The sequence below is a fragment of the Sander lucioperca genome, chromosome 1, assembly GCF_008315115.2.
Source record: "Sander lucioperca isolate FBNREF2018 chromosome 1, SLUC_FBN_1.2, whole genome shotgun sequence".
Taxonomy (NCBI): Eukaryota; Metazoa; Chordata; class Actinopteri; order Perciformes; family Percidae; genus Sander; species Sander lucioperca.
Window position 1 is genome coordinate 33,290,461 of NC_050173.1, and position 26,183 is coordinate 33,316,643.

Below are 26,183 nucleotides of genomic sequence, written 5' to 3' on the forward strand. Positions count from 1 at the left end.
ATAAACGGAATAACAGAGGAATGTGACTATGTTGTAAAGTGTTACCGAGAATAGATGCAATCTTATTGTTATACCGTTGACAAATTCAGTCACGTGCTCTCATTGAGAGCTCCTCATTATCAAAACACAGCAGCGTATCAAGCAGCTATTTTTTTTTTTTTATAGCAATGCTATTTGTATCCGCAGGGGGGCATGGTTTCCAAATTGGTTTTCCACTACCGCAAGTCTATCAAAGGGAAGTTTAAATGGGGCTTATGCTTCATTATGAAGTACAAAGTATTTAGAAAAAATATGCAAGCTATAAAATACCACGAAGAGAACAATTTGGTGATACAAGCCATGTTGCCTACAGAGCAGAGTTTTGTTTGAGAAGAAACAGCAATGATAAAGTTTCATTGTTTCAACAATACAATATATTGTAGTTTATTCAAATGGACCATTGAAAGAAAGTTAGAGAGAAAGGTAGTTTAACCTAAACATTTAAATTCAAGATGAAAACATTATTTTCACACAAGGGCATCATTAAATTGATGTTTTACATTTTATTTTAATGTATGCCATATTGAACATATATATATATATATATATATATATATATATATATATATATATATATATATATATATATATATATATATATATATTAGAATTTCAAATATGTCGCAGGGTTTGATAATTATGAAGCAAGATAGTAGTCTATGTGATCTGTCACAGTCTATTAGCTGGAATCGTAACCCTGGCATCTACTTTATACCGAGTTTGTGTGATTTGGTTTTCTTTGCAGAGAAACACAACACACCCTCCGTATGTAGGCCTACGCATAGTTAAACAAAGATATGCAGAAAAATTTGCGCTTGACTGAATAGTTTTATATATATATATATATATATATATATATATATATATATATATATATATATATATATATATGTATGTGTGTGTGTGTGTGTGTATAGATAAATGTTGTTTTGTTTCCACAGTTGATTAACTTCCATAACAGACTATGCTAAAATTAAGTATTTCCTGTACTAAATAATAAAAATGAAGAAACCTGGTTTCATTCTTAAGAAACCTGGTTGTTTTCTCCTCACCTGCTGGCTCTCAAAGGTCCAGGTGCTGTCGGGTAAAGACGCATCCAGAACACTGATCATCTCCTTAAAGTCATTGGTGCTGCTGGGCTTAATCAAAGTGAAATCACTGTACTCTGACATCGGAGACATACAGGACCTAAAGGACTGACTCTGAGACATCATGTCTCCTCCCAGGACCTCCACGTACTTTATAGGTCCATCAGTGTTGAGCTGAATCTGCAGGTTTCTGTTGGGGTTCTTGTAATCATCACAGTCGCTCCGTCTCATGCAGCAACTACCGCTGCTTCTGCTGTTCCTCATGCATTTAACCGCTAAGACGAGAAAAGTCACCAGAGACAGCACGGACACCGAGGCCAGAGAGAGAATCAAATAAAGGGTGATTCTCCCAGTTTTCTTGCTGGGCTCGGCCACTTTCTGTCGGAGGTCTAAGATGGGCTCATGGAGGCCGTCCTCCAGCAGGATGGACACCGTGACGGTGGCGGACTGGACCGGTTCCCCGTCGTCCTGAATCTCTATAAGCAGCCTCTGAGAGGAGTCGTCCTGCTCGGACACAGCGCGTTTAGTCCTCACCTCTCCTGTGTACAGATTGACAGTGAACAGAGAGGCGTCTGTGGCCTCCGCCAGTTTGTAGGAGATCCAGGCGTTATGGCCCGAGTCAGCGTCCACGGCCGTCACCTTAGTAACCAGGTGGCCTGCTTTAGCGGAGCGGGGCATCCTCTGATGAGAGAGGGAGCCCAGGGCAGCGGAGGAGGGGTAAATAACAGCGGGGGCATTGTCGTTCTGGTCCAGGATAAAAACATGGACAGTGGCGTTGCTGCTGAGAGACGGAGAGCCCTGATCCTTTGCCTGAACCTGGATCTGAAACACCTTCAGTTTCTCATAGTCAAACGAGTGCATGCTGTAGATGCTGCCGTTATCTGAGTTAATGTAAACATAAGATGAGACAGAAACGTCCTGCACTTTAGAGTCCAGTATAGAGTAAGAGATTTTGGCGTTTTCACCAAAATCCAGGTCAGATGCTGATACTGAGTACAGTATGGAGCCTGGTACCCCATTCTCTTTTAAATACACATTATAGGAGGGTTGCGTGAATATAGGAGGGTTATCATTCACATCAGTGATGCTGACAGGTATAATTTTCTTACTGGACAGAGGAGGAGAGCCGGAATCACTGGCTGTTATCTCAATGTTATACTCCGAGAAGCTTTCTCGGTCTAATAAACCATTTGTAACCAGTGCATAATTATTAGAAAATGAAGGTTTCAGATTAAAAGGAGAACCTTTGGTGAGTTGTAACGTCACTTTACCGTTATCACCGGAGTCAAGGTCTCGCGCACTGATCAAAGCCACTACGGTGCCACTTGGTGCGTCTTCGCGTACTGGCTTTGGCTGAGAAGTGAAAACTATTTCTGGAGCATTATCATTGAAATCAGTAATATCAACCTGTACGCGACAGTGGCCCTCCATTTCAGGGCTGCCTTTATCTTTTGCAGATACATCAATGTCATACGAGTTGGTAGTTTCATAGTCTAGCTCTCCTTTCAGAATGATTTCACCTGTTAAGGGGTTAATATCGAAGAGTGACAATACAGATTCTGGTGTCCGAGAACCAAATGAGAATTCAATTTCACCATTTAAACCTTCATCTGCATCTGTTGCTTTGGGCTTTATAACAACAGCCCCATGTAAACTTTTTTCACCCAAAGTTACTTTGTAAATGTTTTTTTCAAACACAGGAAAGTTATCGTTAGTATCAAGCACATGTATGGTTATTTGTAAGGTTCCAGATCTTACTGGATTCCCACCGTCTAACGCTGTTAGAATTATTTTGTGAACTGCTTTTTTCTCTCGATCTAGAGGCTTTTCTAAAACAAGTTCTGGAACAGTCTTACCACCCTCCATCTCTTTTATTTTAAGGGAACAACATTCATTTTTACTAAGAGTATATGATTTGAGTGAATTGCTTCCCACGTCGGGGTCTGTTGCGCTCTCCAAAGGAAAGCGCGTGCCAACTGCTGCTACTTCGGCTAATTTTAAAGATAATTCATTTGAAAGGAAACTTGGAGAATTGTCATTAATATCTCTTATTTCAACCTCAATTCTGTGTAACTGTAGCGGGTCTTCAATAACTACTTGCAGAGGCAACACACAGCTGGCGCTTTGTCCGCATAAAGCCTCTCGGTCTGTTCTGTCATTCACCACCAGCTCGCCCTTCCCCGCATCCACAGTGAAATACTGCTCACCAGCCTCAGAGGCGACACGCATTTTACGGTCAAAAATCTCAGATAGTCCCAAACCCAGATCTTTGGCGAGATTTCCTACCACAGAGCCCTGTTTCAGTTCCTCTGGGATGCTGTAACGAGTCTGTCCGTTTATTGTACTCCACAAGAGAAAGAAATGATGCCACCAAAGAGCCAGCCATCTCCAGTCTCGGTATCCCATTGTCTTTGTCATCCCTGATTCAGTAAAATACATCATTTCCAATCCACAAAAACAGAGAACATAAAGTCAAAATCCAAGTTCCGCGAGCGTAACATATTCCGTTAAAAAGACGTCTGTTCATGGTCAAAAATAAATTTTAGATATATCCTTATACCCCGAGTATATGAACCATTTACCTACTCTTCTCCCACTCTGAGCATTGTGGGTTTGGTGCTGAAGCTGCATGGGGGAGGGAGTAGATCTCTTTGTACAGTTCTGAATGTTATTGGTGCACAGCATCTCTCTCTCACTTCCAATCAGAGGGAAACTGAGCAACACCGTTAAATATACCCTAACCCTTTGTACTGTCATGGAAAAGGGAGTCAAACACAATCACGAGATGCCATTTAAATTCCAAGAGCTATATAAATGTAAAATAAAAAGTATTAAAATAAATATCTGTATATCAAAAATATATATGTACGATAAACATTCGATTGTGCTGAGAACAAATTTATTTTCCTTGGCTTTGATTTCTAAGGGTAGATCAGCGTTTATGTAAGTTAATAAATCAATTAAATGTAATGAGTGAAATAGTTATTGTGTTACTTAAACTTTCAAACATTTTAATTGTTAGCCCTTCAGTAAAAGCCATCAACAACAATCTATGATCGTGCCCTCCGTACGCCTCATGGGTCATAGTCGCTGTCCATTGCTGTGGTGCTGAAACGCTCCCCTCGGAAAGCTATTCAACATCAGACGCAGCCGCTGTGCCACAGAAGTTGTTGAAGGTAACTAGACAAATTAAAAGTTTTAATTTGGATATGAATGTGATATTTTTTCATTTCAAATGTACTTCGACTAAGAATTCAATAAATATCCCACATTTTTGGAATCTAGCCTTATCGGGATTTTTCACTGTGAAAGCAAAGGTGTACTTTCTTCGCAGTTACTGTAGCTAATAGTCTTACAAAACTGTGTATGCCATTGTTTTTTCTACTCACTGCTTACCTGCTGGCTCTCAAAGGTCCAGGTGCTGTCGGGTAAAGACGCATCCAGAACACTGATCACCTCCTTAAAGTCATTGGTGCTGCTGGGCTTAATCAAAGTGAAATCACTGTACTCTGACATCGGAGACATACAGGACCTGAAGGACTGACTCTGAGACATCATGTCTCCTCCCAGGACCTCCACGTACTTTATAGGTCCATCAGTGTTGAGCTGAATCTGCAGGTTTCTGTTGGGGTTCTTGTAATCATCACAGTCGCTCCGTCTCATGCAGCAACTACCGCTGCTTCTGCTGTTCCTCATGCATTTAACCGCTAAGATGAGAAAAGTCACCAGAGACAGCACGGACACCGAGGCCAGAGAGAGAATCAAATAAAGGGTGATTCTCCCAGTTTTCTTGCTGGGCTCGGCCACTTTCTGTCGGAGGTCTAAGATGGGCTCATGGAGGCCGTCCTCCAGCAGGATGGACACCGTGACGGTGGCGGACTGGACCGGTTCCCCGTCGTCCTGAATCTCTATAAGCAGCCTCTGAGAGGAGTCGTCCTGCTCGGACACAGCGCGTTTAGTCCTCACCTCTCCTGTGTACAGATTGACAGTGAACAGAGAGGCGTCTGTGGCCTCCGCCAGTTTGTAGGAGATCCAGGCGTTATGGCCCGAATCAGCGTCCACGGCTGTCACCTTAGTAACCAGGTGGCCTGCTTTAGCGGAGCGGGGCATCCTCTGATGAGAGAGGGAGCCCAGGGCAGCGGAGGAGGGGTAAATAACAGCGGGGACATTGTCGTTCTGGTCCAGGATAAAAACATGGACAGTGGCGTTGCTGCTGAGAGACGGAGAGCCCTGATCCTTTGCCTGAACCTGGATCTGAAACACCTTCAGCTTCTCATAGTCAAACGAGTGCATGCTGTAGATGCTGCCGTTATCTGAGTTAATGTAAACATAAGATGAGACAGAAACGTCCTGCACTTTAGAGTCCAGTATTGAGTAAGATATTTTGGCGTTTTCACCAAAATCCAGGTCAGATGCTGATACTGAGTACAGTATAGAGCCTGGTACCCCATTCTCTTTTAAATACACATTATAGGAGGGCTGAGTAAATATAGGAGGGTTGTCATTTACATCAGTAATAGAGACATTTATAGTCTTCTTAGTCGACAGAGGAGGAGAGCCTGAATCGGTGGCTGTTATCTCAACATTATGCTCAGAGAACCTCTCTCGGTCTAAAGCACCACCGGTAACCAGTGCGTAATTATCAGAAAAAGAGGGTTTCAGATTAAAAGGAGAGCCTCTGGGAAGCTGTAATGTCACTTTACCGTTGTCACCGGAGTCAAGGTCTCGGGCACTGATTAAAGCTACTACAGTACCAGTTGGTGCGTCCTCGGGCACAGAGTTTGGTTGGGAGGTCAGAAAAATACTTGGAGCATTATCGTTAACATCTAACACTTCAATATGGAGGGTGCAATGCCCCTCCATTCTTGGAGTTCCCTTGTCTCTTGCGCAAATGTCTATTTCATAATTTGCATTTGTTTCGAAGTCTAATTTCCCTATTAGACGTATTTCCCCGGTTGATGAATCAATATCAAACACAGATAGAATAGTATCTGGTGTGTGCGTTCCGAATGAGTACTCTACTTCTCCATTAGGTCCCTCGTCAATATCTTTAGCTGTAAGTTTTAGAATAAATGCACCTTGTATGGTACTTTCGCTTATAGAGACTTTGTAAACATTTTTCTCAAATACAGGAAAATTGTCATTATTATCAAGCACATTAATGGTTATCAGAGAGGTCCCGGATTTCACTGGGTTTCCCCCGTCTATAGCTGTTAGTTGAAGTTGATGAATAGGTTTTTTTTCTCTGTCGAGAGATTTTGACAAGACCAGCTCAGGGACTTTCCTACCACCAGACACATCTTTAATCTTTAAATTAAAAAAGTCGTCTTTATTCAAAGTATAGGACCTCACTGAATTCACTCCAACATCAAGATCTAGCGCGATCTCCAAAGGAAAACGTGCCCCTGCCGCTGTCGACTCTGCTATTTGTAATGTTATTTCTTGGGAAGGGAATTTTGGAGAATTATCATTAATATCTTGTATTTCCACCTCAACTCGATGCAGTTGTAACGGTTTGTCAACGACCACTTGCAGAGTTAACACACAGCTGGCGCTTTGTCCGCATAAAGCCTCTCTGTCTATTCTGTCATTCACCACCAGCTCGCCCTTCCCCGCATCCACACTGAAATACTGCTCACCAGCCTCAGAGGCGACACGCAATTTACGGTCAGAAATCTCAGATAGTCCCAAACCCAGATCTTTGGCTAGATTTCCTACCACAGATCCCTGTTTTAGTTCCTCGGGGATACTGTAACGAGTCTGTCCGTTTATTGTACTCCACAAGAGAAAGAAATGATGCCACCAAAGAGCCTGCCATCTCCAGTCTCGGTGTCCTATTGTCTTTGTCATCCCCGGTGCGTTATAATTATTCCCCATTGAGGTTATTGAAAAGCAGATGATTGCCATCCATTGTCATAAAGCATTAATCCAAAACAAAGATCCAATATCTCTTCATGAAGTAAATCAAGATATTTCCTTTTTGACTTCGATAAGAGCATCATTCCCTCTCGTCCAGCTCTGTGCAATGTAAGTGTGTACGTTACTGAAGCTGCATGGGGGAGGGAGTAGATCTCTTTGTACATTTCTGAATCCTATTGGAGCACAATATTCATCTCTACCAACCAATAGGAAGGGGATGGGCAGTGCTTTTAAATACACAGCCGACTTGAAAGAATTTGCCTCGATGCATTAAAAAGAGTGAAAGAAATGATAAGATGAGTGATAAGATGCCAGCTGTTACACGTCGCCCATACTGTTAATGCAGATACAATGAAATCTGATTATGAAAATAGAAATACTGCCTGTGTTCTAGTTACCTCAACGTTTGACAAAACAAACTATTTTTGTGACTTAAATCGGGAAAAAAAAATTATATTGTGCAGCGTGGTTACTGAAAGCAGTTTAGCTATGTTATAATCAAGCCTCAGTGTGCCGCGGTCCAACTGTGTGGTGCTGAAACAATTGCAGTACCATGCAAACAGAGCTCACAGGAAAATCTCAACATTGACCTATAAATGTTGAGATTAAGTACTAAGTTAGTCCATTCGAGACTAAGCCTTTGAAGCAGAAACAAATATTAGTCAGGTTGAGAAGTTAAATGCTCTTTGCAAACAGAAAGTACGCGAGCAACAGAAGCCTAGCATGTAATGGTTTTGATGTGTTGACGGAGATTACTGGGTTGAAGTAAGTACGTAGTGATGAACATCTCAGTACCCTGTTTGCTTTTTTAGACTGACAATACCAACTGAACGAAATTATAATATAACAGGATGCAATATTATACGTGTAATGTAGGTGTATAGGGAATTTCACCAGAATGCCAAACACTGTTTAGCTTAAGAACGCAACAACAACAAAAAGGAAAAAAAAGGAAGAACAAATACTTGCGACAGATTACTTTTACCACACTTAAAGCACAATGAAAACACCATGTTATCAGAGAGCATTTAAGTGTTAATAGTTTAAAAAAAAAAATGTATACAACGATATACAATTACACAGCAGGTCTATTGTTTTCTGCTCACCTGCTGGCTTTCAAAGGTCCAGGTGCTGTCGGGTAAAGACGCATCCAGAACACTGATCACCTCCTTAAAGTCATTGGTGCTGCTGGGCTTAATCAAAGTAAAATCACTGTACTCTGACATCGGAGACATACAGGACCTGAAGGACTGACTCTGAGACATCATGTCTCCTCCCAGGACCTCCACGTACTTTATAGGTCCATCAGTGTTGAGCTGAATCTGCAGGTTTCTGTTGGGGTTCTTGTAATCATCACAGTCGCTCCGTCTCATGCAGCAACTACCGCTGCTTCTGCTGTTCCTCATGCATTTAACCGCTAAGACGAGAAAAGTCACCAGAGACAGCACGGACACCGAGGCCAGAGAGAGAATCAAATAAAGGGTGATTCTCCCAGTTTTCTTGCTGGGCTCGGCCACTTTCTGTCGGAGGTCTAAGATGGGCTCATGGAGGCCGTCCTCCAGCAGGATGGACACCGTGACGGTGGCGGACTGGACCGGTTCCCCGTCGTCCTGAATCTCTATAAGCAGCCTCTGAGAGGAGTCGTCCTGCTCGGACACAGCGCGTTTAGTCCTCACCTCTCCTGTGTACAGATTGACAGTGAACAGAGAGGCGTCTGTGGCCTCCGCCAGTTTGTATGAGATCCAGGCGTTATGGCCCGAGTCAGCGTCCACGGCTGTCACCTTAGTAACCAGGTGGCCTGCTTTAGCGGAGCGGGGCATCCTCTGATGAGAGAGGGAGCCCAGGGCAGCGGAGGAGGGGTAAATAACAGCGGGGGCATTGTCGTTCTGGTCCAGGATAAAAACATGGACAGTGGCGTTGCTGCTGAGAGACGGAGAGCCCTGATCCTTTGCCTGAACCTGGATCTGAAACACCTTCAGCTTCTCATAGTCAAACGAGTGCATGCTGTAGATGCTGCCGTTATCTGAGTTAATGTAAACATAAGATGAGACAGAAACGTCCTGCACTTTAGAGTCCAGTATAGAGTAAGAGATTTTGGCGTTTTCACCAAAATCCAGGTCAGATGCTGATACTGAGTACAGTATAGAGCCTGGTACCCCATTCTCTTTTAAATACACATTATAGGAGTGTTGAGTAAATATAGGAGGGTTGTCGTTTACATCAGTGATGCTGACAGGTATAATTTTCTTACTGGACAGAGGAGGAGAGCCTGAATCACTGGCTGTTATCTCAATGTTATACTCCGAGAAACTCTCTCGGTCCAAAGCACCATTTGTAACCAGTGCATAATTATTAGAATATGATGGTTTTAACGTGAAAGGAGAACCTTTGGGTAGTCGCAATGTCACTTTGCTATTATTCCCGGAGTCAGCGTCACGTGCGTTAAGCAAAGCCACCACTGTGCCACTTGGTGCGTCTTCGCGCACCGGCTGCGGTTCAGAGGTGAGAACAATTTCTGGAGTGTTATCATTAACATCGACAACATCTATCTGTAGACGACAGTGACTCTCCATTTCAGGAACCCCCTTGTCTTTCGCAGTTATTTCAAATGTATAGGATGTTGCTCTTTCATAATCTAAGTCTCCTTTCAAATGTATTTCACCTGTTAATGCATTTATTTCAAATACTGATAAGATGGCATCCGGTGTCCGCGTACTAAAAGAGAATTCAACTTCTGCGTTTGGGCCCTCATCAGCATCAGTTGCTGTAATTTTGATGAAAAAAGTATCTTTTGCAGTATTTTCCCCTAACGAAACTTTATATATGTTTTTATCGAAAACTGGAAAATTGTCATTTACGTCAAGCACTGTGATTGTTATCTGTGAGGTACCAGACATAACCGGGTTTCCCCCGTCTAATGCAGTCAGTAGTAGCTGATGAACTGCTTTCTTCTCTCGGTCAAGGGGCTTCTCTAACACCAACTCCGGGACTGTTTTGCCGTCCTCAACTTCCTTCATTTTTAATGTAAAACAGTCGTTTTTAGTCAACATGTAGGATTTAACTGAATTACTGCCAACGTCAGAATCTTCTGCACTCTCCAATGAGAAACGAGTTCCCACTGCTGCCGATTCCGAAATTTTTAAAGGTAGTTCTTTCGTGTGGAAACTAGGCGAATTATCATTTACATCTTTTATTTCTACCTCAATCCGATGTAAACTTAGAGGGTTTTCTAGAACAACCTGCAGAGGCAACACACAGCTGGCGCTTTGTCCGCATAAAGCCTCTCTGTCTATTCTGTCATTCACCACCAGCTCGCCCTTCCCCGCATCCACACTGAAATACTGCTCACCAGCCTCAGAGGCGACACGCAGCTTACGGTCAAACATCTCAGATAGTCCCAAACCCAGATCTTTGGCTAGATTTCCTACCACAGAGCCCTGTTTCAGTTCCTCCGGCATGCTGTAACGAGTCTGTCCGTTTATTGTACTCCACAAGAGAAAGAAATGATGCCACCAAAGAGCCTGCCATCTCCAGTCTCGGTATCCTATTGTCTTTGTCATCCCCGGTGCGTTATAATTATTCCCCATTGAGGTTATCGAAAAGCAGATGATTGCCATTCATTGCCACAAAGCAAGAAACCAAAACAAAGATCCAAAATCGGTTCATTAACTAAATATTTTTTTTTCTTTTTTAATTCCGATAAGAGCATCATTCCCTCTCGTCCAGCTCTGTGCAATCTAAGTGTGTACGTTACTAAAGCTGCATGGGGGAGGGAGTAGATCTCTTTGTACATTTCTGAATCCTATTGGAGCACAATATTCATCTCTACCATCCAATAGGAAGGGGTGGGCAGTGCTTTTAAAGACACAGCCGCCCTTGAAAGAATCTGTCTCGATGCATTAAAAAGAGTGAAAGAAATAATAAGATGCCAGCTGTTACACGTCGCTCATAATGTTAATGCACATAAAATAAAATCTGATTATGAAAATAGAAGTACTGTCTGTGTTCTAGTTATGTCAACGATTGATGAAACAAACTATTTTTGTGACTCGAATCAGAAAAAAAATTATATTGTGCAGCGTGGTACTGAAAGCAGTTCAGACCTGTTATTAGCAAGCCTATTCGGTGTGTCGCTGTCCAACTTTGTGGTGCTGAAACAAAATGCCATTCATACGACTATAAAAGGAGCATTCACACATTCTAAAAGGCAGTACCATGCAGAGCTAACCAGAAAATCTGGACGTTGACACAATGTAAGCCTTTGAAGCAGAAACAAATATTAGTCAGGTTGAGAAGTTAAATGCTCTTTGCAAACAGAAAGTACGCGAGCAACAGAAGCCTAGCATGTAATGGTTTTGATGTGTTGACGGAGATTACTGGGTTGAAGTAAGTACGTAGTGATGAACATCTCAGTACCCTGTTTGCTTTTTTAAACTGACAATACCAACTGAACGAAATTATAATATAACAGTATAGGATATAATATTATACGTGTAATCTATGTATAGGGAATTTCACCAGAACGCCAAATGTGTTTACCTTAAGAACGAAGCAACAAAAGGAAGAACAAATGCATGTGACTGATTACTTGTACCATACGTTAAAGCAAAAATGAAAACACCATGTTATCAGAGGGCGTTTAAGTATTTGTAGTTTAAAAATGTATACAACGATGTAAATGTACACAGTATGTCTACTATTGTTTTCTGCTCACCTGCTGGCTCTCAAAGGTCCAGGTGCTGTCGGGTAAAGACGCATCCAGAACACTGATCACCTCCTTAAAGTCATTGGTGCTGCTGGGCTTAATCAAAGTGAAATCACTGTACTCTGACATCGGAGACATACAGGACCTAAAGGACTGACTCTGAGACATCATGTCTCCTCCCAGGACCTCCACGTACTTTATAGGTCCATCAGTGTTGAGCTGAATCTGCAGGTTTCTGTTGGGGTTCTTGTAATCATCACAGTCGCGCCGTCTCATGCAGCAACTACCGCTGCTTCTGCTGTTCCTCATGCATTTAACCGCTAAGATGAGAAAAGTCACCAGAGACAGCACGGACACCGAGGCCAGAGAGAGAATCAAATAAAGGGTGATTCTCCCAGTTTTCTTGCTGGGCTCGGCCACTTTCTGTCGGAGGTCTAAGATGGGCTCATGGAGGCCGTCCTCCAGCAGGATGGACACCGTGACGGTGGCGGACTGGACCGGTTCCCCGTCGTCCTGAATCTCTATAAGCAGCCTCTGAGAGGAGTCGTCCTGCTCGGACACAACGCGTTTAGTCCTCACCTCTCCTGTGTACAGATTGACAGTGAAGAGAGAGGCGTCTGTGGCCTCCGCCAGTTTGTAGGAGATCCAGGCGTTATGGCCCGAGTCAGCGTCCACGGCCGTCACCTTAGTAACCAGGTGGCCTGCTTTAGCGGAGCGGGGCATCCTCTGATGAGAGAGGGAGCCCAGGGCAGCGGAGGAGGGGTAAATAACAGCGGGGACATTGTCGTTCTGGTCCAGGATAAAAACATGGACAGTGGCGTTGCTGCTGAGAGACGGAGAGCCCTGATCCTTTGCCTGAACCTGGATCTGAAACACCTTCAGCTTCTCATAGTCAAACGAGTGCATGCTGTAGATGCTGCCGTTATCTGAGTTAATGTAAACATAAGATGAGACAGAAACGTCCTGCACTTTAGAGTCCAGTATAGAGTAAGAGATTTTGGCGTTTTCACCAAAATCCAGGTCAGATGCTGATACTGAGTACAGTATAGAGCCTGGTACCCCATTCTCTTTTAAATACACATTATAGGAGGGTTGAGTGAATATGGGAGGGTTGTCGTTTACATCAGTGATGCTGACAGGTATAATCTTCTTACTGGACAGAGGAGGAGAGCCGGAATCACTGGCTGTTATCTCAATATCATATTCAGAGAAACTCTCTCGGTCTAATAAACCATTTGTAACCAGTGCATAATTATTAGAAAATGATGGTTTTAAAATGAAGGCAGCACCCTTTGCCAGTCTTAACGTCACTTTACCGTTATTACCAGAGTCAAGGTCTCGTGCACTGATTAAGGCTACAACTGTGCCTCTTGGTGCATCCTCACGTACTGGGTTTGGGTTTGAAGTAAGAACTATTTCTGGGGCATTATCATTAATGTCTAGTACTATTACTTGCACACGACAGTGGCCCTCCATCTCAGGAACTCCTTTATCTTTTGCAGTAATATCTATTTCATGCATTGCACTGATTTCGTAATCTAACTGCCCTACCAAGGAGATTTTACCAGTACCTGAATCCAACTGAAAAATAGATAACAGCGATTGGGGAGTATGCTCAGCAAATGTGTATTCAATCTCTCCATTAACACCCTCGTCTGCGTCTGTTGCCTCAACTTTTACAAGCTCAGAACCAGCGACATTATTTTCATGTACAGTTACATTATACAACGGCTTTTTGAATACAGGAACATTGTCGTTGTTGTCGAGTACATTAACTAGGATTTTTGTGGTTCCAGTTTTGACAGGGTTGCCTCCGTCTAAAGCTGTCAGTAATAACTGATGGACACTTTGTTTCTCTCTGTCAAGCGATTTCTCTAGTACTAGTTCTGGAACTTTTCGATTACCAGGCAACTCTTTAATCTTCAAACTAAAACACTCATCTTTACTTAAAGTATAAGATTTTACCGAATTACTACCAACGTCCAGATCCTGTGCTGTTTCTAAAGGAAAGCGTATGCCTGTGGCAGTAGATTCTGCTATCTTTAAAGATCGCTCTTCTGTTAAAAAAATAGGAGAATTGTCGTTTATATCTCTTATTTCTACTTCTATCCGGTGTAGTTGTAGCGGATTCTCTGTTACAACCTGTAAAGGCAACACACAGCTGGCGCTTTGTCCGCATAAAGCCTCTCTGTCTATTCTGTCATTCACCACCAGCTCGCCCTTCCCCGCATCCACGCCAAAATACTGCTCACCAGCCTCAGAGGCAACACGCAGTTTACGGTCAAAAATCTCAGATAGTCCCAAACCCAGATCTTTGGCTAGATTTCCTACCACAGAGCCCTGTTTCAGTTCCTCTGGGATGCTGTAACGAGTCTGTCCATCTATTGTACTCCACAAGAGAAAGAAATGATGCCACCAAAGAGCCTGCCATCTCCAGTCTCGGTATCCAATTCTCTTTGTCATCCCCGGTCCGTTAGAATACGTTATTTCCCATCGAGGTATTCATTAACACAGCCCAATATTCAAAGCCATCGCCAGAATTAACACTCCTTAAATCCTTAAATAATTGGTAACAAAAGATATATTCCGGACGCCTTCGAACAAGCGCATCTCCTCTCCAGCTCTGAGCACTGTGAGGGTTACCGTGGTGAACTCAGTGGGGGATGGAGTAGATCTCTTTGTACAGTCCTGTATACTATTGGCTCACAGCATCCATCTCTGCTATCCAATCACAAAGACCTAACTCTGCACATAAAGCTACTGCACCCCTCAAGGTCGTAATGCATTTTGACAAATATAACATTTGGGAATTTCAGATTTCTGTGATAATTGTCTTTATCGAAAATGTAATAACAACTCAGATGATGACAAATATAAATATTTGAATTCTAAATCCCCAAATCCACTTGCACATTATTTTCAAATAATGTCTGCCAACTAATCATGATTATAATATCAATAAATTAAAAAAACCTTAACACTTTCATCTAAAATATATATTTTACAAAATTCAATTCACAAGTTATTAAAAGGATCGCATAAGGTGAAAGCAAAATCTGATCAAAAATGGAAATGTTTGCATAGTGCATGCTTTCTTTAAAATTATAAACTGTTTGCATTAGAAAACAGTCACTTAGTCCTTCACTTAAGATATTTTCAAAATAAATTTCAGAACAAAAAGTTGATTGATTCGCTTTCTTAAGGGAACAATACTGTGTAACGTTGAAAAAGCAATCAACTTTCACAATGTCTACATCTTAAAACTGATGATTAAACCAGCCCAAACAGATCCCTTCGTAAAGCCAGTCTGTGCATAGTGCTGTTTACCTGCAGAAACGATTCAAAACACAAACTTTATGTATTATAGTTATATTATATATTTAAATAGTGAAATAAAAAAAAAAAAAAACATAATTCATAAATGTTAAGGCTACCCATAGAATAAACATATCCCATTCAAATTCATTAAAAACAGTTTATGGGTATATTTCACATGAGTTTTGATTAGTTTTGTTTTTGTTTATTTATTTCAGGCTATACATAAAATATATAAGCCACTAAAAATATGTAATAGCAGGTCTACTATTGTTTTCTGCTCACCTGCTGGCTTTCAAAGGTCCAGGTGCTGTCGGGTAAAGACGCATCCAGAACACTGATCACCTCCTTAAAGTCATTGGTGCTGCTGGGCTTAATCAAAGTGAAATCACTGTACTCTGACATCGGAGACATACAGGACCTGAAGGACTGACTCTGAGACATCATGTCTCCTCCCAGGACCTCCACGTACTTTATAGGTCCATCAGTGTTGAGCTGAATCTGCAGGTTTCTGTTGGGGTTCTTGTAATCATCACAGTCGCTCCGTCTCATGCAGCAACAACCGCTGCTTCTGCTGTTCCTCATGCATTTAACCGCTAAGGTGAGAAAAGTCACCAGAGACAGCACGGACACCGAGGCCAGAGAGAGAATCAAATAAAGGGTGATTCTCCCAGTTTTCTTGCTGGGCTCGGCCACTTTCTGTCGGAGGTCTAAGATGGGCTCATGGAGGCCGTCCTCCAGCAGGATGGACACCGTGACGGTGGCGGACTGGACCGGTTCCCCGTCGTCCTGAATCTCTATAAGCAGCCTCTGAGAGGAGTCGTCCTGCTCGGACACAGCGCGTTTAGTCCTCACCTCTCCTGTGTACAGATTGACAGTGAACAGAGAGGCGTCTGTGGCCTCCGCCAGTTTGTAGGAGATCCAGGCGTTATGGCCCGAATCAGCGTCCACGGCCGTCACCTTAGTAACCAGGTGGCCTGCTTTAGCGGAGCGGGGCATCCTCTGATGAGAGAGGGAGCCCAGGGCAGCGGAGGAGGGGTAAATAACAGCGGGGGCATTGTCGTTCTGGTCCAGGATAAAAACATGGACAGTGGCGTTGCTGCTGAGAGACGGAGAGCCCTGATCCTTTGCCTGAACCTGAATCTGAAACACCTTCAACTTCTCATAGTCAAACGAGTGCATGCTGTAGATGCTGCCGTTATCTGAGTTAATGTAAACATAAGATGAGACAGAAACGTCCTGCACTTTAGAGTCCAGTATAGAGTAAGAGATTTTCGCGTTTTCGCTAAAATCCAGGTCAGATGCTGATACTGAGTACAGTATAGAGCCTGGTACCCCATTCTCTTTTAAATACACATAATAGGAGGGCTGAGTAAATATAGGAGGGTTGTCGTTCACATCAGTGATGCTGACAGGTATAATTTTCGTACTAGAGAGGGGAGGAGAGCCTGAATCCTTGGCTGCTATTTCAATATTATACTCTGAGAAACTCTCTCGGTCCAAATGACCACTAGTCACCAGTTCGTAATTGTTAGAGAACGATGGTTTCAGAGTGAAAGGAGATCGTTTGGGAAGCTGTAAAGTCACTTTACCGTTATCACCGGAGTCAAGGTCTCGTGCACTGATCAAAGCCAATACAGTTCCACTTGGTGCGTCCTCCCGTACAGGACTGGGTTTTGAAGTAAGCACAATTTCTGGAGCATTATCATTTATGTCTTCTACGTCCAACTGTAAACGACAGTGACCCTCCATTTCGGGAATGCCTTTGTCTTTAGCAGTTATATCGATAAGGTACGTTTTAGAACTCTCATAATCTAATGCTCCTTTTAATACGATATCTCCTGTTATGTCATTGATTTCAAATGTTGATAACACAGAGTCTGGAGTGCGGGAACCAAAAGAATATTTAATTTCACCATTAAGACCATCATCGGCATCTGTAGCTGTAAGTTTGATTACAAATGTTCCTTTGGTGCTGTTTTCCTTCATAGACACTTTGTACTCATTTTCATTAAATTTTGGAAAATTGTCGTTATTATCAAGTACAGTAATAATTATCTTGCAGGTTCCCGATTTGACCGGGTTTCCTCCATCTAATGCTGTCAACAGCAGCTGATGGAGAGCATTCTTTTCCCGGTCTAATTGCTTTTCTAACACCAATTCTGGGACAGCATTAGCATTTTTTGTGTCTTTAAATTTTAGAGAAAAATAATCGTTTTTGCCTAGTGAGTACGTTTTCAAAGAATTGCTTCCAACATCAGGGTCCTCCGCGCTCTCTAAAGGAAAACGTCTGCCAAGTGCAACTGATTCTGGTATTTTAAGATGAATCTCATCTGTAAGAAAACTAGGAGAATTGTCATTTGTGTCTCTTATTTCCACTTCAATTCGATGAGATTGCAAAGGACTTTCAACAACTACTTGCAGAGGTAGAACACAGCTGGCGCTTTGTCCGCATAAAGCCTCTCTGTCTATTCTGTCATTCACCACCAGCTCGCCCTTCCCCGCATCTACACTGAAATACTGCTCACCAGCCTCAGAGGCGACACGCAATTTACGGTCAAAAATCTCAGATAGTCCCAAACCCAGATCTTTGGCTAGATTTCCTACCACAGAGCCCTGTTTTAGTTCCTCTGGGATGCTGTAACGAGTCTGTCCGTTTATTGTACTCCAGAAGAGAAAGAAATGATGCCACCAAAGAGCCAGCCATCTCCAGTCTCGGTATCCTATTGTCTTTGTCATCCTTGGTCCGCTATAACACATGATTTCCAATCGAGATCTTGTTTATAACAATGTTGGACTCCATGATAATAGGAATTACCCCCAAACAAACAAACTCACAATGTTTGAGCATGGCTGCAAGCGAAAATCCAGGTTTAAATCTGAAAAAAATACGAGCCCACTGCCGGCTCTCCTCGAGCTCTCTGCATTCTAAGTGTTACAGCAGTGAGACTGCATGGGGGCAGGGACTAGATCGCTTTGTACAGTTCTAAATTCTATTGGTGCACAGCACCCATTTCTACTATCCAATGAGAGGGAAACTGATCGACACTCTAAAAGTGGCAGCATCTATTCTCTTTGTAAGCTTTAATCTGATATGAGAAATATCCCTGCATATTAAATAATATGTGACAACATTGTCGATGTAAAAATGAAAGATAAATGAAAACCATCTTGCAGTCAGTATCTCAAACAAATTGATGACACAATAAAATTTTACATCACAGAAAAACTGTCAAAGAATGAAAATACATTAAACGGTTATCTATTGTCACTATAACTGCACAGCGTAAATACATCAACACTGTTGTGGCGTTACATGATCGGCTGCATTTCAGAGTCGCTGTCTGCTCTCGTGGTGCTGAAATGTTCAAATTATCAATCCAGCTGCTTGTCTACAGTAGAGTATGTGTCGATTGTTGTGCCTGTCTGTCCTCTTTCCTGTCTGTTAATTAACGTCATTGTGTTTTTATTATTCGTTTTCGCAGTGTCTATTGTAACATTGTATTTCAGTTTTGGAAAATCAAAGTAATGCGCTATAGAAAGTTTTCAGAAACAATTTAAATTGTTGTTTATAATTAGGTATTTCCTGTACTAAATAAAAAATGAAAAAGTTATTTTTTCCTTATTTTTAAGATCAATGGTTATTTTCTGCTCACCTGCTGGCTCTCAAAGGTCCAGGTGCTGTCGGGTAAAGACGCATCCAGAACACTGATCATCTCCTTAAAGTCATTGGTGCTGCTGGGCTTAATCAAAGTGAAATCACTGTACTCTGACATCGGAGACATACAGGACCTGAAGGACTGACTCTGAGACATCATGTCTCCTCCCAGGACCTCCACGTACTTTATAGGTCCATCAGTGTTGAGCTGAATCTGCAGGTTTCTGTTGGGGTTCTTGTAATTATCACAGTCGCTCCGTCTCATGCAGCAACTACCGCTGCTTCTGCTGTTCCTCATGCATTTAACCGCTAAGATGAGAAAAGTCACCAGAGACAGCACGGACACCGAGGCCAGAGAGAGAATCAAATAAAGGGTGATTCTCCCAGTTTTCTTGCTGGGCTCGGCCACTTTCTGTCGGAGGTCTAAGATGGGCTCATGGAGGCCGTCCTCCAGCAGGATGGACACCGTGACGGTGGCGGACTGGACCGGTTCCCCGTCGTCCTGAATCTCTATAAGCAGCCTCTGAGAGGAGTCGTCCTGCTCGGACACAGCGCGTTTAGTCCTCACCTCTCCTGTGTACAGATTGACAGTGAACAGAGAGGCGTCTGTGGCCTCCGCCAGTTTGTAGGAGATCCAGGCGTTATGGCCCGAATCAGCGTCCACGGCCGTCACCTTAGTAACCAGGTGGCCTGCTTTAGCGGAGCGGGGCATCCTCTGATGAGAGAGGGAGCCCAGGGCAGCGGAGGAGGGGTAAATAACAGCGGGGGCATTGTCGTTCTGGTCCAGGATAAAAACATGGACAGTGGCGTTGCTGCTGAGAGACGGAGAGCCCTGATCCTTTGCCTGAACCTGGATCTGAAACACCTTCAGTTTCTCATAGTCAAACGAGTGCATGCTGTAGATGCTGCCGTTATCTGAGTTAATGTAAACATAAGATGAGACAGAAACGTCCTGCACTTTAGAGTCCAGTATAGAGTAAGAGATTTTGGCGTTTTCACCAAAATCCAGGTCAGATGCTGATACTGAGTACAGTATGGAGCCTGGTACCCCATTCTCTTTTAAATACACATTATAGAAGGACTGAGTAAATATAGGAGGGTTGTCGTTCACATCAGTGATGCTGACAGGTATAATTTTCTTACTAAACAGAGGAGGAGAGCCTGAATCACTGGCTGTTATCTCAATATTATATTGAGAGACATTTTCTCGATCTAAAACACCACTTGTAACCAGTGCGTAATTATTAGAAAACGATGGTTTTAGGGCAAATGGAGATTTTTTTGGCAACTGTAATGTTACTTTACCGTTAACACCGGTGTCAAGGTCTCGGGCACTGAGCAAAGCTACTACGGTGCCATTAGGCGAGTCTTCGCGCACTGGCTTTGGATGGGAGGTGAGTATTATTTCTGGTGCATTATCGTTAACATCTACAACTTCAACATGCACAGTACAATGACCCTCCATTCTTGGACTCCCTTTATCTTTCGCACTTATGTCTAATTCATAATTAGCAGTTGCTTCGAAATCTAGTTTTCCTTTAAGAAATACTGTTCCCGATTCATGATCAATACTAAAAACAGAGAGAACAATATCTGATGTGTGCGCGCCGAATGTGTATTCTATCTCTCCGTTTTGACCATCGTCCATGTCAGTCGCTTTTGTTTGAACTATTAATGCACCTTCTGCAGCATTTTCACTAATAGATAATTTATACAACGTTTTCTCAAAAGATGGGACGTTATCGTTGATGTCAAGTACTCTAATAGAGAGCTGAGTGGTCCCTGATCTAACTGGGTTGCCTCCATCTAGAGCTGTCAACAAAAGCTTATGAACAGCCTTTTTCTCTCTATCTAAATTTTTTGCCAAAATCAATTCAGGGACTTTCCTTCCGCCGGCAACTTCTTTCACTCTAATAGTAAAACATTCATCTTTACTGAGAGTGTATGACTTTAATGAATTACTGCCAACATCTGGGTCAAGGGCGCTTTCTAATGGAAAACGAACCCCCAAAGCCGTAGATTCCGCCACCTCCAACATGATATCATTTGATGGAAACGTAGGTGCATTATCATTAATGTCTTGTATTTCTACCTCAACACGAAAAAGTTGTAATGGGTCTTCAATTACAACCTGCAGAGGCAACACACAGCTGGCGCTTTGTCCGCATAAAGCCTCTCTGTCTATTCTGTCATTCACCACCAGCTCGCCCTTCCCCGCATCCACACTGAAATACTGCTCACCAGCCTCAGAGGCGACACGCAGCTTACGTTCAAAAATCTCAGATAGTCCCAAACCCAGATCTTTGGCGAGATTTCCTACCACAGATCCCTGTTTCAGTTCCTCTGGGATGCTGTAACGCGTCTGTCCGTTTATTGTACTCCACAAGAGAAAGAAATGATGCCACCAAAGAGCCAGCCATCTCCAGTCTCGGTATCCTATTGTCTTTGTCATCTTTGGTCCGTTATAACACATTAGTTCCAATCGACAAATTGTATAGAACAATGTTGGAATCCATCATTGCAGGTATTATTCCAATATACGATTTCCCACAATTACTGAGCATGACTGTAATCTGAATTATATAAATGTAATTTTAGGAAATACGAGATCATTGCCGTCTCTGTCCTCTAGCTCTATGCATCCTAAATGTTACAGCACTGAGGCTGCATGGGGGTAGGGACTAGATTGCTTTGTACAGTTCTGAATCCTATTGGTGCACAGCATCCACCTCTACTATCCAATGAGAGGGAAAATGATCGACACTCTTAAAGTCGCAGCATAAATTCTCTTTGTGCCCCTTCACTTTAACCAACACCAATTATTTTGAGACTTATGTGACGCCGAAGAATGTAAAGGTAGATATCACTATGAAATAACTATTAAAATAATATTTAACAAGAAAGAAAGAACAGGAACTAAGCATGGCTAATGCATCTTCAGATGTAAACAGTCACATTCTCCACAGTGAGAGGTATTTTAATCAATCACTAGAAACACGCTTAGGTAACACTATTTTTGTATTTATTTCTAAAAAGATGATCAGCAACAGGGGCGAAACACACGCTCTCACACACATACTAATAAGCATTCCACTAAGAGTTGCTGTCCACCTTCGTGGTGCTGAACTATTACAGAAATGGCTTTGGAAATGTGTGCGTGTGAGATTATATTGACATACTGTATGTCTTAACTGTTTTTGAACACAGCCTTGCCTACTATTAGTTTTCATAGATAGATAGATAAATAGATAGATAGATAGATAGATAGATATAATATTGAAAACGCATTTAGTTTTGCTCACCTGCTGGCTCTCAAAGGTCCAGGTGCTGTCGGGTAAAGACGCATCCAGAACACTGATCACCTCCTTAAAGTCATTGGTGCTGCTGGGCTTAATCAAAGTGAAATCACTGTACTCTGACATCGGAGACATACAGGACCTGAAGGACTGACTCTGAGACATCATGTCTCCTCCCAGGACCTCCACGTACTTTATAGGTCCATCAGTGTTGAGCTGAATCTGCAGGTTTCTGTTGGGGTTCTTGTAATCATCACAGTCGCTCCGTCTCATGCAGCAACTACCGCTGCTTCTGCTGTTCCTCATGCATTTAACCGCTAAGATGAGAAAAGTCACCAGAGACAGCACGGACACCGAGGCCAGAGAGAGAATCAAATAAAGGGTGATTCTCCCAGTTTTCTTGCTGGGCTCGGCCACTTTCTGTCGGAGGTCTAAGATGGGCTCATGGAGGCCGTCCTCCAGCAGGATGGACACCGTGACAGTGGCGGACTGGACCGGTTCCCCGTCGTCCTGAATCTCTATAAGCAGCCTCTGAGAGGAGTCGTCCTGCTCGGACACAGCGCGTTTAGTCCTCACCTCTCCTGTGTACAGATTGACAGTGAACAGAGAGGCGTCTGTGGCCTCCGCCAGTTTGTAGGAGATCCAGGCGTTATGGCCCGAGTCAGCGTCCACGGCTGTCACCTTAGTAACCAGGTGGCCTGCTTTAGCGGAGCGGGGCATCCTCTGATGAGAGAGGGAGCCCAGGGCAGCGGAGGAGGGGTAAATAACAGCGGGGGCATTGTCGTTCTGGTCCAGGATAAAAACATGGACAGTGGCGTTGCTGCTGAGAGACGGAGAGCCCTGATCCTTTGCCTGAACCTGAATCTGAAACACCTTCAGTTTCTCATAGTCAAACGAGTGCATGCTGTAGATGCTGCCGTTATCTGAGTTAATGTAAACATAAGATGAGACAGAAACGTCCTGCACTTTAGAGTCCAAGATTGAGTAGGAGATCTTCGCGTTGTCACCCGAATCAGGATCAGTTGCTGACACTGAGCACAAAATCTTCCCAGGAGCATGGTTCTCTTTTACATAAACGACATAAGAAGGCTGGGAGAAAACTGGTGGGTTGTCATTTACATCTAACAATTCAACAAGTATTATTTTTTCACTCGATAATGCGGGCTTACCAGAATCAGTAGCACTTATCTTTACACTATACTGGCTATTTATTTCACGGTCAAGTGGCCCATTCGTTACTAATGAGTAATGGTTAGAGACAGAAGGATTTAACTTGAAGGGGGATTTGGAAGACACGCTTAACGTAATCTTACCATTGTCACCGGAGTCTGGGTCTTTTGCACTTATCAATGCAATAACTGTTCCAATTGCAGAGTCTTCTGGAACAGGTGTTGTTAAAGACGTCACAATTATTTCAGGAACATTGTCGTTAATGTCAACTATTTTAATTTCCACGCCACAATGCCCATCCATCTCAGGATTACCTTTGTCTTTAGCAGTTATGTCAAATCTATGTAAAGGGTTCGTTTCATGATCTAAAATACCTTTCACAATAATAGCTCCAGTAGAAGGGTCAATGTCAAATAATGCTAAAATCAGATCTGTAGTTTGCTCTGAAAACAAATATTCAATTTCTCCATTTAGTCCTTCATCGGCATCTGTAGCTTTAACATGCAATATTTCCGTTCCAGGTGTTGCCTTTTCGCTGACATTAGCCTCATATACCTGTTTTTCAAATTGCGGCGCATTATCATTGATGTCAAGTACTATAACTGTAATTTCAGATGTCCCTGAGCGCACCGGGTCTCCACCATCTACAGCGGTGAGGATAAGATTGTGTACTGGCAGCTTTTCTCGATCAAGAGGTTTTTCGATGACCAGTTCAGGGATTTTCCTTCCGTCCTTGTGGTTTTTAATTGTCAATTTGAAATTTTCATTTTTGCTTATAAGATAAGAGCGTACAGAATTAGGGCCGACATCGGGATCCTGTGCACTTTCTAAAGGGAATCGCGCACCTGGATTGACCAGCTCTGCAATTTTCACCACTTTCTCTTTAGTAACGAAACTAGGAGAATTATCGTTTGTATCATATATTTCAATTTCTACTCTATGCAGCTGTAGGGGGTTATCTAGGACTAGTTCTAAAGGCAACACACATGACGGTCTTTGTCCACACAGTTCTTCCCTATCTATCCTATCACTAACCACCATTTCTCCCTTCCCCAAGTCCACACTAAAATACTGCTTACCAGCTTCCGAGGTTATCCGCAATTTACGTCTGTGCAGTTCAGATACAACCAAACCCAAATCTTTGGCTAGATTTCCTACCACAGAGCCCTGTTTCAGTTCCTCCGGGATGCTGTAGCGAGTCTGTCCGTCTATTGTACTCCACAAGAGAAAGAAATGATGCCACCACAAAAACACCTGCCATGCCGGCAATTTGTTCAACATTATTCCTCGTTCCATAAATCCCATATCTTCCCCCTACAATCCCAACTTCTTATCTGATTAAGTATAGCAGGTTTACGATCCCATGTAGATCCGTCCTCGACAGTCATGCTTTGTGTCTGCATATGCATCCCTCCCCTTCTGTGCAGAACATTGTAATGGTTACGACGCAAAAGCTACTCGGTGAAACGGAGTAGATCTCTTTGTACAGCTCTGGATTTCATTGGTGGACAGAGTAAACCTATTTCCACCAATCGTGGCATCAGTAAGCTCTACAGAACAGTGACGCAAAAGTATGATCCATAGAAAGATGATCCTGGTTATTGTGACTATCATATAAAATATCATTAGACTACCAATTAAACAGTCTCCCCCATCACCTACAACGGCTTATAAAACGAATTGAAGACTAAATACAAAAAAACCTATACAACACAATAATTATTGACAAACGATGTAGATAATAGATGACTAAGTCCAGTGCTCTACAAATAACTGAATGCCTGATCATTATATGATCATATATGTAATGCTTTATGTTAATCCATCATCTATCCTCTTACCTCTATGTACCTGCATACATGCACATGCCTTTGTGGCTGACAAGGCTCTTCGTTGCCTTCCTGTGGCCAGAGAAAGCCAATGCAGCCTGAATACGTCATTACGTCTTCAGCGTTCCACACAAACCTCAGAGAAATAAGCCTGTCAGCAGCCAACGTAAAATACCCGTATGGAGGTCTGTAGAGCAAATGAAAAGGGAGGGGGCCGCAGATGGTGTAGGAAGGCGTTTACTCCCGTTTTGCTCTCTCTCTCTCTCTCTCTCCAATTTAATTATTGGCATGCATGTTTTTTTTGCCAAAGCGTCAGTTTCACAAATTGATCAAATATTTGTACACAATATTAGTACTAATCTCTCTCTCTCTCTCTCTCTCTCTCTCTCTCTCTAGTGTCTCTCTCATGTCACTTTTACACACGGCATTCATAGATGTTCGGTCCCCACTAACAATCAAATCATTCTAAAAACCATGCACCTTAATTATGCAATATCCCTACGCTGGCAGCAGGCATTATACGCTGACAAATAATTTAATAAAACCCAAACGGCGTAAAGTCAGTGGTGTTAATTGTAAAAGAATCAAGAATCCCTTTATAAATTAATATGAAGAATACATTTAATAAATACGTTTTTTCAACAGTCGTCTGCTTTAAATGGAGGTGGGCGACAGAGGGAGATGTAGAGAGGCAGAGACAACGAGAGGGAGGGGGAGAGCGCCTGAGGTGCTTTCAGCACCACAAGAGTGGACAGCGCCACACAGGCGGCCAACTGCTGCTGCTGCATGCTGCTGAAGAGGCAGTCAGCCTCACCGACTCTCACTGAAGATAGCAGGCAGCCAGAAAAACAAAACATTTCCTTACAGAATACAGAAATAAATATAGTAGATCGGCCTGAACACACTTAACACCTAGTGTTACCGCTGCAAACACAAGACATTCATTTATCAAAGATGAAAACAAAAGTAAAATAATTAGCTTAAGAGTGTACTGCCACATTTAAAATAAACACGTTTTAATACATATAAAATATATAGGCCTATTATGGCCTATTCATATGCTACATTTATACTTCTGATATTTTATCAATATCAATGAGGAAAAGCTGCATTCAGAGGTAATTAAATAATAAATAAAAAATGTTGAGTTCAATTATGAAATCC

At 42.6% G+C, this 26,183-nt stretch overlaps 6 protein-coding genes and 1 long non-coding RNA gene across 51 annotated transcripts in view; 1 reads left to right on the forward strand and 6 right to left on the reverse strand.

Moving 5' to 3' along the window:
* Nucleotides 1–26,183, reverse strand: part of LOC116052436 (protocadherin gamma-C5-like) — a 246,238-nt gene that overhangs the window by 15,135 nt on the left and 204,920 nt on the right. For 2 of the 45 annotated variants that reach the window (XM_036002682.1, XM_036002671.1), the window contains exon 1: nt 4,524–7,166. The exons of 37 other annotated variants lie outside the window; for them this stretch is intronic. In XM_036002682.1, coding sequence (XP_035858575.1) covers nt 4,524–7,034 — 2,511 coding nt within the window. In that variant the 5' untranslated portion in view covers nt 7,035–7,166. Of the gene's footprint in view, nt 1–1,091; nt 3,930–4,523; nt 7,167–26,183 lie in introns of those variants that run through there. 6 more of the 45 variants (XM_036002672.1, XM_036002687.1, XM_036002675.1 and 3 more) reach the window with 6 other exon arrangements.
* Nucleotides 1–26,183, forward strand: part of LOC118495422 — a 38,651-nt gene that overhangs the window by 6,888 nt on the left and 5,580 nt on the right. The gene's annotated exons all lie outside the window — the stretch shown is intronic.
* Nucleotides 8,120–11,305, reverse strand: LOC116052538 (protocadherin gamma-C5-like). Its single transcript, XM_036002838.1, has one exon. The coding sequence runs from the start codon at nt 10,661–10,663 to the stop codon at nt 8,135–8,137; it is 2,529 nt and encodes an 842-aa protein (XP_035858731.1). The 5' UTR covers nt 10,664–11,305; the 3' UTR covers nt 8,120–8,134.
* Nucleotides 11,722–14,592, reverse strand: LOC116052450 (protocadherin gamma-C5-like). The gene has a single exon (XM_036002869.1). The coding sequence runs from the start codon at nt 14,212–14,214 to the stop codon at nt 11,743–11,745; it is 2,472 nt and encodes an 823-aa protein (XP_035858762.1). The 5' UTR covers nt 14,215–14,592; the 3' UTR covers nt 11,722–11,742.
* On the reverse strand, nt 15,319–18,247 carry LOC116052446 (protocadherin gamma-C5-like). The gene has a single exon (XM_031303187.2). It carries the CDS (start codon nt 17,824–17,826, stop codon nt 15,334–15,336), a length of 2,493 nt encoding a protein of 830 aa, XP_031159047.1. The 5' UTR covers nt 17,827–18,247; the 3' UTR covers nt 15,319–15,333.
* LOC116052447 (protocadherin gamma-C5-like) lies at nt 18,693–21,395 on the reverse strand. The gene has a single exon (XM_031303188.2). The coding sequence runs from the start codon at nt 21,195–21,197 to the stop codon at nt 18,708–18,710; it is 2,490 nt and encodes an 829-aa protein (XP_031159048.1). The 5' UTR covers nt 21,198–21,395; the 3' UTR covers nt 18,693–18,707.
* LOC118495394 (protocadherin gamma-C5-like) lies at nt 21,691–24,722 on the reverse strand. The gene has a single exon (XM_036002820.1). The coding sequence runs from the start codon at nt 24,493–24,495 to the stop codon at nt 21,706–21,708; it is 2,790 nt and encodes a 929-aa protein (XP_035858713.1). The 5' UTR covers nt 24,496–24,722; the 3' UTR covers nt 21,691–21,705.